General features: G+C 34.5%; 1 protein-coding gene across 1 annotated transcript in view; it reads right to left on the bottom strand.

Moving 5' to 3' along the window:
* Positions 1–1,478: 1,478 nt before the first annotated feature.
* UBXN7 (UBX domain protein 7) overlaps positions 1,479–21,435 on the bottom strand; it is a 43,510-nt gene continuing 23,553 nt past the window's right edge. Inside the window, exons 5-11 of the mRNA XM_006200920.4 lie at positions 20,727–20,839; positions 15,062–15,208; positions 11,800–11,890; positions 10,696–10,823; positions 4,952–5,345; positions 4,754–4,833; positions 1,479–3,423 (exon numbers count right to left, since the gene is read on the bottom strand). Coding sequence (XP_006200982.3) covers positions 3,262–3,423; positions 4,754–4,833; positions 4,952–5,345; positions 10,696–10,823; positions 11,800–11,890; positions 15,062–15,208; positions 20,727–20,839 — 1,115 coding nt within the window. The 3' untranslated portion in view covers positions 1,479–3,261. The remainder of the gene's footprint in view (positions 3,424–4,753; positions 4,834–4,951; positions 5,346–10,695; positions 10,824–11,799; positions 11,891–15,061; positions 15,209–20,726; positions 20,840–21,435) is intronic.

The raw sequence follows: 21,435 nt of genomic DNA, 5'->3' as shown, positions 1-21,435 counted from the left end.
AGTACATCATTTAAAAAAAGCAATTAGTAATCAGTCCCTCAAAATAATGGTGTAAATAAGAATTTATAGGCATAGCACCAATCTCACAAGCTTTAACAAAACCAAATGATAACTCACAGAGCCAAACAATGGGAAGATAACCTCTTGAGCAAATTGATTTCCCTGTTACAGGAGACTACAAGCATAGGAGTGAAAAGAGCGTGAATGCCAATTTTGATTTTACCACTTACTAGCTGTGACATCCTGGACAAGTTCTCTGAACTTCAGTTCTCTTCCTTATCTATAAAATAGGGGAAAATAAGCATTCTGTAGAGTTCTTATGAAGACTAAAGACTAAAGTATCTAGCATATGCTAGTTACTCAAAATTAGTTCCCCATTCTTCCCTCATTTGGCTGTTCTCTTCTCTGGTCTCTTCCTAAATAAAATTCAAAAGATTTCCTGTTACTTTTCCTCCCACTAGTTTTCATTTCATCTCTCTGTATGTGTCTCCTGTCATTTACCTATCTTGTTGTTTTCCTGTCTACCTTTTAAATCTCTTTTAAGCTGTTTCCAATACTGACAAGGAATGACTATTTTAACCTATCTTACTAACTTCATTTTATCTATTCAATAAAACCTCTCCTCCAAAGAGCTAAGGAATTTGCAGAGGAAGTAAGACAAACTGGAGGAAGCATGCTACCTAAGTGGATTAAGTTCTTGAACAAAGCACAATCCATACTCTTCCTGTACACAACCCATGCCTCCTCTGTGGGCCTCTGTATCAAGCCCAGGATAATCACACTCCTGCTTCAAAATAAAATAAAATCCTCTACATCTTGTACTCTAAACACCCTAGTTGTATCTAAGCTGGATCAGCATCTCATGCTCTATCTCTCTGATATGCTTACTTAAATCACTTTACTGTGGTCATTTCACAGTAAGTGAAGTTGAAAAAGTCACTTTGGTTTCTCATAAATGAATATGCCAGGGCTGAACTTATCAGAAAGAACTACATCCTAATATTAATGAACATGTTGTCTCAAGTTCTCTAGGTATGATTTATAAAGAGAAACTAGTAGGTAAAAGAATGAAACAGAGTCCTGTGGGGAAAATTCTTGACTTCATATTTTCAACAGATTTGGGCTTCAGCTGTGATTCTGCTGAGAGTAAAGATATGTGCCATCACAGCACCAAAGCTGAGCATACCCTCACTTCTTACCCTGTGCCTCCCAGAATTTTTAGATTTCTGACCTTGTCTACAACCAACCTTTTTTTTTTAACCCTCTAACACATCTTTGTATATAGCTCCATTCTTCAGATAGCAAGTATATTATCCAAGTTCAGAGATACAGCTGAGGAATTAACATGAAAACCATGTTTCCTCAATAAAGCATAAGCTGCTAGTTAGGCTTGAGAGCCTATGAAAAAACACCAAAGTGGTATTACTCAGTCACCAATCTAGAGAGAGAACTTTGACTCAAGGTATAAATGAAATTGTAATTATATAAATATATTTATAAATATTTATACAATTATATACTTATACATAAGCACTTACACAGACTTAGAAAAAAATGTAAGAACATTAATTCAAAAGGACTCACTGAAGAATAAACAGAATTTTCCATGATTTCCTTGAGGAGATACATAACTCATTCTTTAGGGAGGGTTCCTCAAAGTCCAACCATTAGAAACCATATTTTCTGTGTACTAGCAACACACTAGCATCTTTTTTTTTTTTTTAATCCCCTAGTTGCCAAGAGAGTGATCTTAAAGTAGATGGGAAACTAAAGGTCTCTGAGCAATAGCAATTTACGTTCCTCAAGTAGAAGAATCAATCTAATCCCAATCAACAAAATAGGTTCATTCTGTATGATGGTTTTATAACAAGTTAAAGTTCTGATTTTGCCACCAGAATTACTGCCACCCCTTCAGAAGACTCTATTTAAAGCTCCAAATAAGAATTGAGCATATAGTGAAGCTGGTAAGTCAAACAGTATTACAGAAATTCATGATGGCCTCTCCTAAATAAATACTGAAAAACGCTTTCACCAACTACAACCTGAATGTGGCCTTTGTTGGCAGAAAAACCCCACATCATCTGAAGATTACTGGTAATCTTCCCCACCTCCCTTACTAAATGTTGTCTTATGAACGGATTTTAGAAGTCTTCCCCTTAGAGGGCTTTTCCGTTTTGATACCTTTTTCAAGAAACAGCATGAGGAATTAAGCTCAGTCACCAGAGCCTTTTAGAGACTGTTCCAACTAGGGGTAAAAATGAATCATTATTTTTAACCAAAGGAACATGGTTAGCAACTCTCAGCTGCATCTTTTTCTTTCCCCCACCCTGGGACATATATTAAGTATGCCTTAAAGCACATAGGACAACCAATAACCATAGTGGTTACCACCACAAGCCATTGTACTCATGATTATTGAACAGCTGCCTTCCTACAGATCACTTGTGGACCCAAACAATGGGAGGGCCAAAGGAACTAATATGCTGTATTGGCAAAAACAGCAAGCACCTTCCTATCCCAGTCACCACAATGTGCTCATGAAATGTCCATTCCAGGACTAGCAGGATCAAGACAGTTTATAGATAGTAACAAAGAAAGCTGTCTCAGGCTAGGATATTGAATGCCACGCCATGCTACTCACGCTAATTTAACACTCTTTTTGCCAATAACACATATCGTGGAAATAATCCTATCTGGGAAGATGGGAATCTTTTGAAAAAAATTTTAAATATGATGAGCAATAATTATAAAGGATGCTTTTTCCATGTAAACAAAAGCCTGGACACTTTGTTACGTGATATTTCCTACATGAACAAAAAATCAAAACATATGCTAAAGAATTTCTTCTCCCTACTAAAAATGGGGCTTACAAAAAGGGGAGGTTGTTCTTGTTCTGAATCTAACCATTCCTTTACCAAAGAAGTCTGAAGAGTAACATTATCGTTTGATCCCCCAAAAATGCCATGTAAGAGACCACTTATTGGAACGTACATTTCCTGCTGCCAGTACTAGGAGATCTTATCCTAACACTTCCATTTGGTCACCAGAGTAGGAAAAAGAAGAAAATAGGAGAGGAGAGAATTAACGGGGGTGGGAGAGAGACTGATTATAAGAGAGAGCAAGAAATAAAACAGAAGGCAGGTGACTTGCTTGCCCAACTTTGGCCCTGTGGTCCTATGAGCCAAAACGCATACTCAGTGACATGGTATCTCACAGAACAAGGGAAAAAAGGGGTAAGCTGAGAGAGGTCAGGCCATGATGTTAATTTCTTTCCTGTACAAAGACAGTCTCTTGAGGACAAAGGCCTGCCTCTTGTAACGTAATATCATAGTCCAGATGAGAGAGTTTCCTTCGAGGGAAGTTGGTGAGAAGTTCAAAACGTTCATTTGGATATCCTTTAGACTGAACATGCTTCACCAAAGCCTATGAAAAATAAGAGAAAGACAAAGTTGTTAGATGGAAATAAAAAGGAGAGCATATTGAAGAATTAAAAATCTAATATTCACTTTTATATCAGATGAGATAGAAGTTTAAGTTATTCTTTTAGATAATCGAAGCTCACTCTTGTGGAAGGGCCAATATAACCCTTTGGATGGGGAGATAATAAACCTGTATCCAATAGTTTAGAGCCATTAAGTAACACTGAAATATACAGGATTATTATTGTCTCTCCAATAAACAAACCCAGTATCTATTTATAAAATTATTGTCCTCATTTTTAAACATTTTATCAGTTTTCCTTCCCTCTTTTTATCAGGGAAGATATGTCCTTCATTCTACCTATAGCCATTCTTGCCACCTGTGCACTGAATCCCTTTTTTGCCTTCTCAGAAATTGTGCCACTGCAGAATACCACTCTTATAGGTATCTTTAACATCTTCTTCTCTATAGATGCTTCTCATCAGACTTAAATATGGTCAGTCTCTCCTTTAATCATCTTTCCCCCTCTGATTACCGCCCACTCCCTACTCTAGCTTCACAACTAGACTTCTCAAAAAAGTGGTCTATACTTATTCCATTCATTGTCTCATCTCCCATTCCCTTTCCATTACTAGACAAGGGAGACAGTCTGGGTATTAGCACCAGAGGCCAGACCCTACTTGCATTCCAATTATAGTCTTCAAGAATCTAATTATCTCCAGCTGCAGCAAGTGGCCAGGTATGAACACTTGACCCAAGGGGGTTCATTCATATGCAAGTTAAGCTAGTCAGATTCATTCTCTTTTCCCAAAGTTGAAAAACACAGAGAGAAGACCCATCAGCTGTGGACTTGAGGAAAAGGCTCTCACAGCATCACTATGATGGATTATATACAAGCGGTTTTATAAACAAAAGCCACGAGAATACAGAGAATAATGGTATGAAGTAGAGAATCACAAGGGGAAACCAAATAGGTCCCATGAGAGAAATACACAGGAAAACAGTCTTGGTTCTGAACTACTTCACAGTTCCAACTACTAGGAAATCCAGGAGCCCCCCTATATTCTTTAAATAACCCCAATCCCCTTTTCCAGTAATTTCAGTTGGGTTTCTATTACATGCAGCCATGGAACAGAAAAACCTTGACTGGAACAGACTATGTGAGTGCCCGAGATAATTTGGGAAGGAAATAAAGCAGTTAGAATTAAGATTCACCACAGTTAAGTTTCCAGTTGGAGGTCAGCCTTAACACCAATTTTAAAGAATTATCAAGCTAATTACACCAATTAGTTTTTTTTGCTTCATGTAAATGCTTCCAATTAGATACACTTACTAGTAGTTTAGCTTGCTCTGGAAGAGTGATTTGTTCCCTTTTTCCATCTGGATACCGCAACATCAGCTGTGCTTTTGGTCCTAAAGTAAGGGTTGAAAAAAATACAGGCGCTTAAGACAGAAGACTAACTTAAACAAATAAATGAATCCCTTCAGTAATATTCAAGTTTAAGTAAAACAAGCCTAACATGTAACTCACCATTTACATCTATGCCCTCCACTATTCCATCTGATTTTTCGGGTGACATTTCCAATATTTCCGAATCCACAGCTGGCAATCCTTGATGGTTTATGGCTGTTCCAGGTTCAGTTCTGGTGGGGGGCTCAGTCAGTGGCCTTCTGTTCTCCTCTTTTCTATGCCCCAAATCTTTGTGGGGAGACTTCCTAGATTTGGCAAGATTCTCTATCTCCTCTTCTTCGTCAGAGCCACAAACGGATATGAACTCCTCACTGCCAGAAAAAAGTTCAGATTCAGATTCTTCATCTGAGCGGCTATCCTGTTTTGTCTGTGTGGAATCAAAATGTGTCTCTTGCAAGGAGGCTCTGATGGCAGCTTCTAGCTGGCTGTCTTCACTTGCATCTATAAGGCTCTCCTGCAAGATGCAGTCATAAAACATGGGTAGAAAGAAAAAGAAAACAGTTAAATCAAAATAGATAGTCAAATCAAGGAGGGCATAAAAAATGTAAGTCAGCTTGCCATTACTATTTTCTGCTGAATGGATCTCTTCTACTAAATTTTAAGCTATTTGAGGGCAATAACTTTGTTTTACCCAGCCAAGCATTTCAGGATATTTTAAGAACAAAAATAAAAAGTGTTATGCTACCTGGCACAATGATTGACAAGTGTAGGGTGTTTTTTGTTTTTTTGCAATGAATAAATGAATAAAACCAAGAAAATAATTTATTCTCTGTCCAGAAAAAGACCAGGATTAAAGTTTTAAATATCAAGCCAAAAAACATCAGTCTTTAAAATGACTAAACAGAAAGATGTCTATCTTGCTCACCACTGTATACTTCAACAAGCACTACTTGGCACACAGAAGGGTATCAATAAATAACTCAGTAATGATCATTTTGCAAAAAATCTAAGTCAGATTTTTAACATTCAAAACAAAACATCATACAATAAATAGGAAGAAAATCTATATTTTCCTAAGCTTAATTCCAATGAAGGCTTTCATGTGATCATGAGAAATGAAAATTTTAATAGTTTCCTGTTGGAAAAGTTCCAATGTCACAGATTTCACTAAATTTATTGAGTCACAAAATACAGACTCCTTGAGTGGAACTTATTCAAATCCTAACTCAAATAAACTACACACACAAAAATTCTTTTTATGGTAACTAAACTTGAACACTGGATATCTTATGATATAAAAGAATCAATGTTAATTGTTTAAGGTTGTGTTAATGGTATTGTGCTTATTTAAAAAAAAAGAAAAAGAATCTATCTTTTAAAGATACATGCCAAAGTATTAATGAATGAAACAATGAATTCTGAAATTTGCTTCAAAATAATGTGCAGAGAATGGGGTATAGCTGAAACAAGACTGGCCACGTGTTAATTACTGAAATTAGTTAATGGATACATAGAGGCTCAATAAATTCCTTCTACTTTAAAATTTTCCACATTAAAAGGTTAAAAAACGTATAGGTTGCTAACAAAAAACTAAAGGAACCTCAATGTGGCTTTCTCTACCTGCCAATCATATAGTTAAAAAATTAAAGAAAACATTTTAAAGAAACATAAGGCTAATTTACCACCAAAAAAAAAAAAAAGCAAGTAGATGTGCCCATGTGACCTGCAATGGCTTAGATGAACTATAGATTTATAACAATGACATTGCACAGCACATAGCTTGATTTTTAAACACTGCTGCCATGGCAGACACTGCTGGCTTCCTATCCAACATTCATTCTCCTCTGATTCCTTACTTACAGAATCTTAATCATGTCTATAAAAGGAAATATGTCCCATTAAAAAATTCCATTTACCAATTTCTCTTGCAGCTAGAAAAAAAAAAATTGTGGTATGGAGCTGAAGCAGCACTTCCAGAGAAATTATAGAACTAAATGCCTACATTAGAAAAGAAAGTCTCATATTAATGACTAAGTTTCCTTCTTAAATTAAAAAGTACCCACAGAGAAGAAAAATTAAATTAAACCCAAACTATGCAGAAGGAAAAAGGAAAAGGATAGAAATCAATGAATGATTTAGAAAACAAGAAAAATCAATGAAATTAAAAGCTGGTTTAAAAAAAAATCAATAAAATTTTAAGCCTCTAGTCAGACTGTCAAGGGAAAAAAGTCACAAATTACCAAATACAGGATTGGAAGAGATACTACAGATACCACAGTCATTAAAGGAATAATAAGAAATACAATGAACAACTTTATGTCAATATACTCGACCCCTTAGATAAAATGGACAAATTCCTAGAAAGACACAATCTACTAAAGCTCATTAAAGAAGAAATAGATAATCAAACAGTCCTATATATTAATGAAATTCAACTTGTAGTTTAAAACTTCCCACAAAGAAAACTCTATGCCCAGGTGGCTTTGCTGGTAAATGTCATCACACATTAAGGAAGAAACAATACCAATTCTACACAAACTCTTCCAGAAAACGAAAGAAAGAAATACTTCCCAATTCGCTGTGAGGCAAGCATTAACCTAATACCAAAACCAAAGAAAAAGGTATTACAAGGAAAACAAAAGACAAAAGCTACAAATCAACATCCCTCATAAACAAAAACACAAGAATTCTTGACAAAATGTTAGCAAATTAAACAACAATACACACAAAAAAGTAATGCATCATAACCAAGTGGGTTTTACTCCAGCAATGCAAAGTTGGTTTAACATTAGAAAACCAACCAATGGAATTTACTAAAAAAGAAAACCATATGATCATCTCAATAGATGCAAAAAATTGTATGACTAAATCTCCTCATAAAAACTCAGCAAACTAGGAATAAAAGGAAACTTCCTAAACCTGATAAAGTATATATATGAGAAACATACAGCTAACATCAAAATTAATGGTCAAAAACTGAATACTTTCACCTCAACACCAAAAACAGACTAAGGATGTCTAACCTCACTACTTCATATAACTTTGTACTGGAGGTCCTAGTTAAGAAAAGGAAATAAAAGGAATAGAGAGTATAAAGGAAGAATTACGTAAGTATTTGCTGACAACATGACCATCTACAGAGAAAATTCTAAGAAATCTACAAAAAAGCTACAAGATTTAATAAGTGAGTTTAAGAAGACTGCATGCTACAAGGTCAATATACAAAAGCTATAAAACATTGCTGAGCAAATAAATGGAGAGATATATGCCACGTCCATGGATCTGAAGACATTATTTTTAAGATGCCTATTCTCTCCGAAACGATCTATAAAGCCAATGCTATTCTAATCTGATATGAGCATCTTTCCTCATATAAAGTGAAAAGTTGATTCTAACTAAAACATATATGGAAATGCAAAGGACATAAAATAACCAAAACAAGTATAAAGACAAGCAAAGTTGGAGGACTTAACATCATGCAATTTCAAGACTTAATATAAAGTTATAGTAATCATTAAGACAGTAAAATACTGATGTAAACAGACATATCAATCACTGAAAAGGACAGAATCCATAAACCCACACATATATGATCAGTTTCTGACAAAGGTACAAAGGCAATTCAAAAGGGAAACGATAATCTTTTTAACAAATGGTGCTGGGACAAGAGTATAGGCATACACAACCTCCCCCCCCAAAACTCTACACAACCCCACCCTAATATCAGATACAAAAATTAATTCAAAATGGATCACTGACTGAAGAACTTAAATGACAAAAATCATGGGGATAAAATCTCCATTTAGGCTAAGATTTCTTAGATAACACACAAAAAGCACAGTATAAAAGACAGCTAATTAAATTAGACTTCACCAACTTTTTAAAATTTGCTCTTCAAAAGACATCATTATGGAATGAATAAGCAAGCAACACACTGAAAGAAAGTATCTGCAAACCATATATTCAACAAAGGACTTACATCTAGAATATAAAAAGAATCCTTACAACTCAATAAACAGATATACAATCTAATTTTAAAAAACAAGCCATAGACCTGAATAGACACTTTACCAAAAAAGACAGACAGCAAAAAAAGCACATGGAAAGATGCTCATATCAAAAGTTATCCAATTGTAGATTTAAAATACGCTTAGTTTACTATTTCACATTAATTATACTTCAATAAAGCTATGGAGGTTTTTGAATAAAATAAACAGAACACACAAAAAAGCAAACAGATGTGCCCACATGACTTGCAAAGGCTTGGACTGACTACAAGTAATAACAATGTATCATGAGGGCTGATTCTAAAGAATGACACTATGATGGACTGTGTTAGTTTCCTATTTCATATCCATTCTTCTTCTCTTCTTCTTAACAGAACCTCAATTGCTTTTGTGCAAGAAAATGTGTTAAGCTAAAATAAGCAGAACTCTTATCTATGGCTGTTTAGCTTTGTAATACAGATACTATTCCCTTCCTCTTTGTGCATGGTAGAATATGATACCTGGGAGCACAGTATCTGTACTGTGACCATGAGGACAAAAGCCAACACTAAGGATAGAGAGGGAAAAAAAGAAGACTATTGTGATGACAGCCACAATGGTCAAGCCCTAGACTGCTTGCCTCTGAACTTCCTGTTGAGAAAATATGTCTTCCTTATTTAAGTCATTATTTGTTGGTGTTTCTCTTGCACACAGTTGATCAAAATTTGTAATTCAGAGAATTTAGTTTCAGAAGTGGGGTCTGAGGTACTAGTAATCCAAATCAGCCCTATGTAATTGTCCAATTGTACAGTCCCACTCTTTTCCCTACTAAGTGCCCTAACTTTTATAAGAGATCTGGTGAGATCTTAAACTCAATTTATGTTGTAATCCAGCACCTCACAAGCTCAGACTCTTACAGCAATTACAGAAAGAGAGAGAGAGAGGGAGTGTGTGAGTGTGTGGGAGTGTGTGAGTGAGTGAATGAGTGAATGTGAGTGTGAGTGTGAGTGTGTGTGTGTGTGTGTGTGTGTGTGTGAGAGATGCCTTAACAAAGAATTCTACTTATGTAAAATTTCTGAGTAATGGGGGGTGGGGTGGGGGGAGGATTCTGTACAACCCCTTGGCAAGCACCCATAGCTTTCCCTTAAATGAGCACTTTATTCTAGGTGATAACTTAAGGAACTGGTTTCATCACTGCATGAGATTGGACTGCTGAAGTCACAGCCTCTAAAACTAATTTTATCCTCACTGCCATCAAACCTAAACAGTTCCTACAACCAATCTGAGATTCCCACATCTCTGAAGGTCTCTTATTTGCAACTAATCTTGGTATCAATTATCAAATAGGCCTGCTTAATAATACTACATTATAGAAATCAAATATAGAAGTAATCTTTGGGTGGATCTGGGAGCCAGGTCCTAAAGCTATGTAATCAGTAATAATGCCCAACTACATCATGAGAATTTTTCTAGAAAAAAATAATACCATTTCCACTGCTGCTTAGACCTGGATTCCACAAGTCCAAGCAATGCTAGTCATGAAGAAGTGGATTCCTCTGTCATCAGGCTTGCCAGATCAGTCCTCCTGCTCACTGCTACATATTCACATTGTTTACTTCTAAATCCAAGTCCTAGGTCAGGTGCCTGACCCTAGCTGCAAGGGAGCCTGGAAATATCAATCTTGTAATTTCATTGAGAAAATAGAACCTTTATGTCGGAAACTACCAAAATATAAGGTAAGATGTTGTACAACCACAAACTATAACTGTCCACCACTTATATTATCGTCTTTACCATCTTAACCGCAAACATTTTACAAAAGACATTTTTATACAACTACACTTAATTGTGCATCACCACTTCTTAGGTCATACTTACTGAACGGGCACATTTTTTGGGGGGACTGCTAGAAAGTCCATCCAGTTGCCCATGTTCACCCAGAAATCCCGTAACTTGGTCCAAGAAAGAAGATACGTCTAACTGGTGCCACTCAACCAGCTTCTGACCTAAAGATTAAAAACCAGGATATATAAATATAACAAAATCAACACTCTTTCTGAATTCTAAGTATTTCTTTTGGCATATACATAATTAAAAATTATGGGGGCACATCCCCACCCATCACCAGCCTAAGTTACATAGTGTCTTCATAACCCAGAGGATACATTAATTATAACCAACCTAAGAGATTCCCAGCCATCCTGATAAGAGCAACTACTTTATCTGCTGATATCTTTTATTGCCATTTAGGAGATTCAGATAAAACAATACCAATATAAAACTCAAAATCAATTAATAAAAAAACCAACTCTACCCTCTACTTCTCTGGAGGGATTACAATCACTACCTGAATAATCTTAACATTATAATGACCTAAGGAGATCCCTTAAAAATGATAAGGAAAATAAAGTTATTTTTTGAAAGAACAGAAATGCACAAATATAAAATAAGTTGCTGGAAACAGACTCCCTAAATATATACATCAATGGATGTTTAAATAATTATAAAGGGCATGAACAAGAACACTTTGCCTAATTTAATACAATTTTTTTTGTATTTCTCTTTTTTTTTATTTCTAAAATTTGGTTTTTTTAATTTTTTAACTTTTTTATTGATTTATAATCATTTTACAATGTTGTGTCAAATTCCAGTGTAGAGCACAATTTTTCAGTTATACATGAACATATATATATTCATTGTCACATTTTTTTCTCTGTGAGCTACTGTAAGATCTTGTATATATTTCCCTGTGCTATAAAGTATAATCTTGTTTATCTATTCTACAATTTTGAAATCCCATCTATCCCTTCCCACCCTCTGCCCTCTTGGCAACCACAAGTTTGTATTCTATGTCTATGAGTCTATTTCTGTTTTAATACAAACAATTTTGAAACTAGACCCAATCAAACAGTAAAGATCAATTATTTAGGTAACTGAAAGATAAATGATAGGTTAAAGGCCATAAGCTGAAATAAATCTTACCTGTCCGAGGATCCAAGATGGAAACATAGGGGAAATCCCCTAGCTTATAAAACTGTATGTATCTCTGACCTTCCTCACTGTCGTGATAAACCTGTTAAGTCATTGATATATATATATTTATAAAATAAATCAGCATCTTAAAAAAAGTACCAACTATATTCTTGTTATATACCAACAGCAATTAATTCTCCGAAAACATCTTTGGTATATGTTAGGATCTCACTCCCCCATTAAAGAGGAAATGAAGGTTACCTGGTGTGAACTCCCTCCACTTCCTGCCCTGAGTCACTTCTGGAAATTTATATAAACATAGCAATTCATTCTTCCTCCCTTCCCAGTTCAGAAGAAAAGAGGTATTGCCCTTTCTTTTTTAATATTTTATTCATTCATTTACTGTTGTATATTTTATTCTATCTTATCTTGGCAGGGGAAGGTAATCAGGTTTTATTTTTAGAGGGGATATAGGAGATTAAACCCATGACCTCAAGCATGCTAAACATGTGCTCTACCACTTGAGCTATACCCTCCCCATTCTTTCTTTCCAAATTCTCTGTCCACCTACTTCACTCCTGACTCTCAATCACATACATCTTAATAAGTCACAATATATTAAGATTATAAACTCAAGTGCCTAGCATAGTGCTAGGCAAAGAGATGCTCAAACAACAGTCACTGTATAAAAGGTTACCATTCAGAAAAAAACATACTGAATTTAGGGGACTATAAAACATGAAGAGGCAAATTACTAACATTAATAGCATACCTTGTAGTGTGAAGAAAATTAAGTTCATTCAGAAGTTTCTAATTATCCTTTTTTTAAAACTGAAGTATAGTTGATTTACAATGCTGTGCTAGTTTCAGGTGTACAATGAAGTGATTCAGTTATATATATACACACATACACATATTCTTTTTCAGATTCTTTTCCATTAGTTTTTCACAAGATATTGAATATACTTTCCTGTGTCACACAGTAGGTCCTTATTGTTTATCTATATTATATATAGTATCTGTTAATCCCAAACTCCTAATTTGTCCCTCCCCACCCTTCTTTCCCCTTTGGTAACCATGTTTATTTTCTATGTCTGTGAATCTATTTCTGTCTCATAAATAAGTTCATTTGTATCATTTTTTTAGATTCCACATATAAGCAATATTATATGATATTTGTCTTTCTCTGATTTACTTCACTTAGTATGATAATCTCCAGGTTCATCTATGTTGCTGAAAATGGCATTATTTTATTTTTATGGCTGAGTAATATCCCATTGTGAGTGAGTGAGTGAGAGAGAGAGTGTGTGTGTGTGTGTTTTGTCTACATTTTTTCTCTAGGGGTTTTACAGTATCTCATCTAAATATGTCTAATCCATTTTGAGTTTATTTTTACATATGGTGTTAGAGAATGTTCTAATTTCATTCTTTCACACATAGCTGTCCAGTTTTCCCAGCACCACTTATTGAAGAGATTGTCTTTTCTCCAGTGTATATTCTTGCCTCCTTTGTTGTAGATTAATTGACCATAAGTGAGTGGGTTTATTTCTGAGCTCTCTATCCTGTTCCATTGATCTATGTGTCTGTTTTTGTGCCAGTACCATATTGTCCTGGTTACTGATTTTTCTTGTAATGTCGTCTGAAGTCCGCGAGCATGATTCCTCCAGTTCTACTCTTTTTTCTCAAGTTTGTTTTGGCTATTAGAGGTCTTTTGTGTTTCTATACAAATTTAAACATTTTTGGTTCTAGTTCTGTGAAAAATGCCACTGGTATTCTGATAGGGATTATACTGAATCTGTGGATTTCCTTGGTAGTGTGGTCATTTTAGCAATATTGATTATTCCAGTCTAAGAACACAACATATTTTTCCATCCATTAGTGTTCACTTCAATTTCTATCTTCAGCATCTTATAATTTTCACAGTATAAGTCTTTTGCCTCTTTAGGTAAGTTTATTCCTAGGTGTTTTATCCTCTGATGCAATGGTAAATGGGACTGTTTTCTTTATTTCTTTCTGGTATTTCGTTATTAGTGTATAGAAATATAACAGATTTCTGTATGTTAACTTTCTATCCTACAACTTCACTGAATTCACTGATGAGCTCTAGCAGTTTTCTAGTAGCATCTTTAGGGTATTCTATGTAGAGTATCACATTTGCAAACAGTGACAGTTTTATTTCTTTTCCAATTTGATTTCCTTTTCTTTCTTTTCCTTCTCTGACTGCTTTGGCTAGGACTTTCAAAACTGTATAGAATGAAAGTGGCGAGAGCGGGGATCCTTGTCTTGTTCCTGATCTTAGAAGGAATGTTTTCAACTTCTCACTATTGAGTATGATGTTAGCTGTGCGTTTGTCATACATGGCCCTTATTTTGTAGGGGTATGTTCTTTGTATGCCCACTTTCTGGAGAGTTTTTATCACAAATGATGCTGAATTTTATCAAAAGGCTTTTCTGCATCTATTCAGATGTTCATATGGTTTCTATTCTTCAATCTGTTAATGTGGTGTATCACACTGATTGATTTGTTCCATAATTTTTCATAAAATAAAAAATTGGAGCAAGATCATCTACCTTTAGCTTGGAAAATTTATATAAAAAGAAATAGCCAGGAAAACTGAGTGACAAGTTTAAGGACATATAGTTAAAGACTGTCAAACTTAAGCTAAAGTGCAAGTCTTAGTCAAATGTTTTTTGATTATTTCAAGATCTTCTACAACAACACTATGAATTATAGTAGACACTAGAACATGTGCTACTGCTAGCATTATAAATGTGACTAGTCCAAACAGCTGTTGGTGTAAAATATATACCAGATCCTGAAGGCTTAACACCAAAAAAAAAAAAAAAAATCAAAACACCTCATTAATATTTTAATATTAGTTTTATATTAGATACACTGACTTTAAAAATAAAACTAATTTCACTTTTCTTTTGATTTTTTAACATGTGGCTACTAGAATATTTTAAATCACAATATAGTTCTATTGAACAGTACAGCTGTATACTATATCGAGATGCTCAAACTCTTCTGAGATACAAATATTACATGGTTTACATGGCTTGGTTCTTTTTTTCCCTCCTTCCCTTCATTGCTACCCTAACTATGACTTGTCCTTACTATTTCAGTCATTATGGATGGTTTTACTTTTTCATATGTCATAATTTAACTCAGTTATTAATTTTTTTCTAGTTTATAATCCAATTCCTCCTCCCTGGCCTCCCACACTACCAAAGGAAAATACTACAGAAATTTTTTTGCTAACTCTCCCCACCTGCCAGAAAATGAAATGTTCTCGGATAATATTCTTCACAGCTTCATTGCTCCATACGTCACGGTTGAGGCACTGGCATGCAAAGTCTTGTACATTTTGAATGTTTATCATCAGCCACTTATTCTGCATCTGGCCACACTCTTTGGCCTGTAAGAGTAAAGTTACATAACGTTTGTTAAAAACATCTTCTACTTGGTAACTGATATGGTTCAGAATTCAGAAGATACCCTCTTTTCATACAAATACACAGTTTTTCCCCTTAAGTATGACACCTAGAATTTTTAGAATCTAAACATTAATTACATTACCTTGCATGTGCGTATATGATTATACCATGTATATTCAAGTATGTTTCAAATTGAAATGAACTAGTTTTCTTTTATACACTGTTACTTGCTACAGTGGCTGGATTTTTTATTGATTCCACAAACAAGGCCAACAAGTCACATAATTCTACTGAATTTTCTCTTCTAATCCCTATCCACAAATATACCTTTTTTATAGTTGTAACCAGTGTCTATATATCAGTTTATATTGTTTTATTTTCTTTAACATCATTTCTATACATATTTCCAAATACCATATTCATTTCAATTATTACGCACATGCTATTTTACAGAATCACTCTAAATTTTTCATTAAAAGCTGCTCAGGGTTTTTTCTCTCGGGATTGTTTTCCTGGGAATATATTTCAAAATTGAAATCACAGATCAAAGAATGTTTCAGAATGATCTCAAAAAGACTCCCCAATTTATAGCACAAATATCAACCATGAGTGCATATTTTTTCCCTCATACTTTCTCATCACCATAAAGACCTAAGAAATATTGCTGAACTGGAAAAGAATGGCAGAAAAGCAAATGAGCAAATGCTACCTCAAACCTTTGCACAGAAACAATGAAATGAATACCAGAGCTTTGAATAATTTTGTCTTGGAACCATATTCTTCTCCAAATCACTCTGACATGGGAAAATCTTAAGAATCAACTAACTCAGGTTAATAACAATTGAAGAACACATATCATTTTGGAGGTACTGGAGAATGTTAGGCTATCTTCTGTTTTAAGAAAGTTTAAACAATCTTACAAAAATTGTTATTCTATCTTTCTGTATGAATCCCCTTGAGAAAATAATTTTCTAATACTCACTACTGGTTCCACAGGTGAAAACCCAAGTTCTAAAAGGAAGTATCCCTATATTGAGCCAGGAAGCTGCAATTAACTCTGCAAAAGCTTATTTTTTAAGATACAGAGATAATAAAATAAGGAAGTAATAGTATTCCACTTACTTTCTTGTCTATAGCAAGCACACAGATTTAATAAATGAGTGATAAATGAGTAATTATACTGCCTTAATTGAAGAAAAAGTATTTGAGAATAAAGAAAAAACTTAATACACATTCTAGAGAAACAGATTGAAGAGTACAGGACTACCCTATAACAAGGAAAATTTACTAAGTCTGCCTCCACTACAACACTGACCAAAATAATGTGAAACACTGAAAAATAATGAAAGTCCAGAGTTTAAAAACAATAGAGAGTCATTTGCTTTTGTTCTGAAAAATCCATTTATTCACATTAATGCTTTAACTCAAATGCATTCCTTCAACAGATATTTACTGAGTATCTACCATGTTTCAGGTAGTTATAGATGTTGGACTTAGAGCAGTTACTAAAACAAAAATCCCTGTCTTCATGAAGCTTATTACATTGGGAGAAACCTTACACCAGCAAAAGAAACTGAAGATGCTCTTAAGAAATAATTTCTAGTAGGAAGGGCCCAAAGACACAAATTTCATGCAAAGCAACAATATTTGGAGGGAATGTAAGAGAATCTTTTACAATCTAAGTATACTAATTTACATGACTCAAGGACTAGAGGTGAAAGTGGGTCATGGGACAAATAATGAATCTTTCCTTTTGGTATCCATTAGGCTGTTCTGAATCAATATTCAAAAGCCATTATAGGGAGATCCAATGGCAAGTGCAGCTATATCAAATAAAGAGATACGTGATAGGGTTTATCTGGTGATAAGGGAAAAATAGTGGGAGACTAACATCTCTCCTAGTCCCAAACAGATCAGGAAAGTATGAATAGAGGATACAGAGGAAAAAATAATTTGTTTCAATAAATATATATGCATAAAGTCAAAAAGGAAATACATTAAAATATGCACAGTACATTTTAAGGCAAATTATGGTTATTATTTTTCCTTGCTAGTTTTTAATTTTTATATAACTTTTGCCTAATTTGAATAAAACTAAATATAAGCTATACCTAAAGTTATTTAGAAAAACTTTATCTTACATATTTTGTTATTGAATCAGTTCTTTAAATTTTAACAAATACTTTTATTTGCATTTAGAGCAAGTACTTTTGAAATTAACAAAATACTCTTAGTAGGGCCAGGTTCATATGCACCTGAATGGCAATTTTAATATGCATTTTTTTATAAAAACAATAAATATTATGGAAATTGTTCTGATTCTTTTTTACAGTACATTCCAGTTTATGCCATTCAATCATTTAATGAAGATTTAATAAGAGCCAATTACATGCCAGAAACTCTTCTAGCTACTGTGGATACAAAACAGTAAATAAAACAAAATCTCTGTATTCATGGAACTTACATAGTAATGGGGAAAGAAGAAAACCTACAAAATGTTCCCTTGCCCAGGTCAGATTATTCATCCCAAGGGCCTTGGTCACTCAGCTCCAGCTACACCAGTTTCCTTGACTATACAAGAAATAAGCCCATGCTCTTGCCAACATCAAACATCAGTACCTTTACACTTAACTGTTCTTCTGTTCTTCCCCTAGACCTTTCTATCGTTTATATTCTCTCACTTCATTCAGGTTTCTACTCAAATCTCATTCTTTCAGAAATCTTTCCTGATCTTCCTATCTAAGTCTTCTCTCATCACAGTTACAAACATGTGAAACCTATGAAATCAAACTTGCTTTCAATTTGCCTGTAAGAACACATGTACCTTAATGACCCCAAACAGTTCTCTCTCTCCTCTTCCCTTACTCTATTTTACTCCTTCTCCCAGTAACTACTAAAAACTGAAATTTCTCTCTCTCTAGAAAATACACACTAAATATGCTATATAGGTATTGCTTTTGTTTTTTATTTGTTTATAGTCTTTCTCACTCGAGACTGTAAATTCCTTGATAGCAAATTTGTTTACTAAAACCTCCTTGTAGCAGAAACTGCGTAAAGGTATCAAATACCCATTTTCCCCTTCTCCTTCTTAGTAACAGAATCTCCAGTTTTCAGCTAGGCATCTTGATTTCTGAGTGCACCTTTGCAACTAGGTGTGGCCATGTTGCCAAGTTCCAGTCAGTGGGTTGTGAGAAGTAATGTGTAAAACTTCTAGGTTGTGCCTTTAAAGGGAAAGGTATACCCTTCTCAGCCATTTCTCTCCTTCATACTAGCTGGAAAGCAAACATGGTAGTAAGCCACTTTAAATCTTGTAGACAAAGGCAAGCAAGAACTAAGGAAAGCAGAGTAAGACAGAAAAAACTGCACTCTTAGTATCTTAGAGCAGAACCATCCTATCAGCATGGACTTCTATCTTCTTTAAGCTATTGTTTTATTCCTGGTCTCTCTCACACCTAGTTACATCTTTATCCCAACAAATACAATCCCTATCCCCTAGAACAAGGCCTTGCAATAGGAGGCCTTGCTAAATATTTACTGAATGAACAAGTGAACTAGTTAGTCTCTCATTTGGTTAGTATGACCGAGAATCCTTGAACATGGTCTACCTCTAATTACACCAAGAAAGTCTAGTTTCTAATCCTGTAGAACTATGGCTCAGATCTACATCTAATATGGTGCCCAAACCTGTGGGCCCTGCCTGAGCAGCCAGAGTATCCCTCTAATTTTTAACATTCACCTCTCTAAGCTTCAATGACTAATTTTGTATATTACTTCTTTAATTTTTATAAAACTAATGGATATCTTTTCTGGGAATGTTTATGTCATTTAAAGATTGTAAGTAATAAAGTTGAGTACTATCAGTGAAAAAATGAATAGATTGCAAACAATTATAGGTCATGAAATACAAAGAAAAGGTGACATAAGTTAATAAAATGAATCAAACTTCAGATGACAATATCAAAAAAGATTCACATTTTCCCTCAATGAATAAGCAGCAGAGTAACAGTTTTTATGAGTTCAAAGCGACCAAATTAAATAAGCCAAGTTCAGAGTTATTTTGTTAAGCCCCAGAGAATTCAGAAGCTAACGAAAATTTAGCACATCAAAATAAACTCAGATGTGTTTTGTCTTTCATACTGTGCTATTCTCTCTCAATGGTTATATTATCACCAGAACAGTAGAAAGGACAGGGAGCTGCCATATAAAAATAAAGATCACAAGAGAAAGATGAAAACTGAGAAAACATCTAATCTGGTATCTTTGAGCTGATGAATGAATACCAGACTCTCTCAACTCTATACTTTATTTACACAACAAAAAGAAACTCTTTTGGTCAAATCATCATCATTTGGACTGTTACATGCAGCCAAAGATTTTCAAGTTTTATAATTCAGAAAATTAAAGAACTCAGAAAGAACAAGCTTACAGTTAAATTTCTTGTCCTAAATATTTAATTTAGGTTAGTATGAGTATGTTAAAGGACAAAATTTTAAAAAACCAAACAACCACAATTCGCTTCCAAATGTATAGCTACTAACATCATTTTTGTAGTACTTGTTTGGCCTACTTTATCTTAACAGAAAAGATTTATCTGACATTTAAATGATTCACATCTATGGAAAAGCTCTTCTGATTCAAAAGAGCATTAATAATGTTAGTCAACACACAAAAGCAACTGTTTGAACATCTCAACAGAAAAATATTTAAAATCCTAACTAACCTCATCCATTTAACAAATACTGTGCTCCTATTAAATGCTATAGACTGGATCCCAAGGATTACCAAAATAAAAAGAAACATGGTTCCTCTGCCTTCATTAAGCGTATAGCTTAGCAATCAAATAAACCCACTCTGGAAAGCTTTTCTTTGGCTTCAGCTAAGTTAAAGTCAAGAACTAAGGGAGAATATATTCTGTAACTACAGAGATATTCCTTTAACACGAGGAGCCGCACAGGAATACAGATAAAAGATACCTACAGAGGGGGAGAGTATATCTCAGTGGTAGAGTGCTTGCCTAGCATGTACAAGATCCTGGGTTCAATCCCCAGGACCTCCATCTGAAAAATAAATAAATAAATAAACAAGTAAACCTAATTACCTCCCTCCTGCCAAAACAAACAAACAAACAAAAAAACCCAAAAAACCAAAAAACCCCTACAAACAATTCACAAATAGCCAAACACACACACACACTATTCTCAGTAGTAATTAAAGATATATAAACTTTTAAAAGTAAGGTTTTTAAAAAACTATCAAATGGCAGATTCTAAAACGATATCACAAGGTTAATAAAATGATTTTATCAGGCAACCTCATACACTGCATAGTAGAAATATAAATCTACATAGCAGAAATGTAAATCAATATAACCTTCTAGGTATCTCATACTTATTAAAATGCCAATTCTCCATATGCTGAAAACTGTTTTTTTGCTGAGAAAGAAAAAAAAAACCTGCCATTGAAAATGCAAAAGGATTCAGAGAATCTCCAACAACTTACTGTTTCAAAGCTGCCTTTATGCATCAAGTCAATGGGTGGCCGGAATAAATCTGCAAGGGTAGTTAGTTTCTTATCTATTGCTCCTCCATTTCTTAATTCCTGTTCTTGCCGAACTGCGACACAGGTGGAGGAGAAAATTTCAGTTAGCCATAAAATGGAAGTCATGAATCTTGCCATTGAAAAAACAAACAAACAAACAAACAGGTATCAATTGCAAGAACTAGTGAACAATGTGCCTGACCTCAAACGCAAAGATCTAAGGCTGACTCTGAAAAATATACAAAGTGAGGTGGGGTGGGAGTCTTAAGACTTGGTGCTCTCAATTCAAAGGTAAGGATAAAAGCAGAAATTATGTAAGAGTCACCCAATCAAAATATTTCCTTCATGTACTCAAAACTAATTTTAGCATGAGACAAAACTCACCTCCATTTATCTAGTTCTGAAAGTCATCCTAATTTATCCACATTTCTAACTACATTCCCTATCTTTAAAGATTCTTGCAGTGAGAGAGAATGATCACTGTTGTCACTTTCTCCTGGAAGGTCACAGGACTCCCTGGATGACCTGAGTCAGTCTGGGTTCCACTTCAACTGTCTCAAGTTACAAAACTTATCTGTGCTTCGATGAGCTCATTATAAATCAACTACAAAATCAAACATGGTCCAAGAGTTTCTCATATACTCTAAACATAACTGTCTTTTTCTTTAGG

This window comes from Vicugna pacos, chromosome 1, assembly GCF_048564905.1.
Source record: "Vicugna pacos chromosome 1, VicPac4, whole genome shotgun sequence".
NCBI classification, from domain to species: domain Eukaryota; kingdom Metazoa; phylum Chordata; class Mammalia; order Artiodactyla; family Camelidae; genus Vicugna; species Vicugna pacos.
This window is presented reverse-complemented; position numbering and strand designations above follow the sequence as displayed.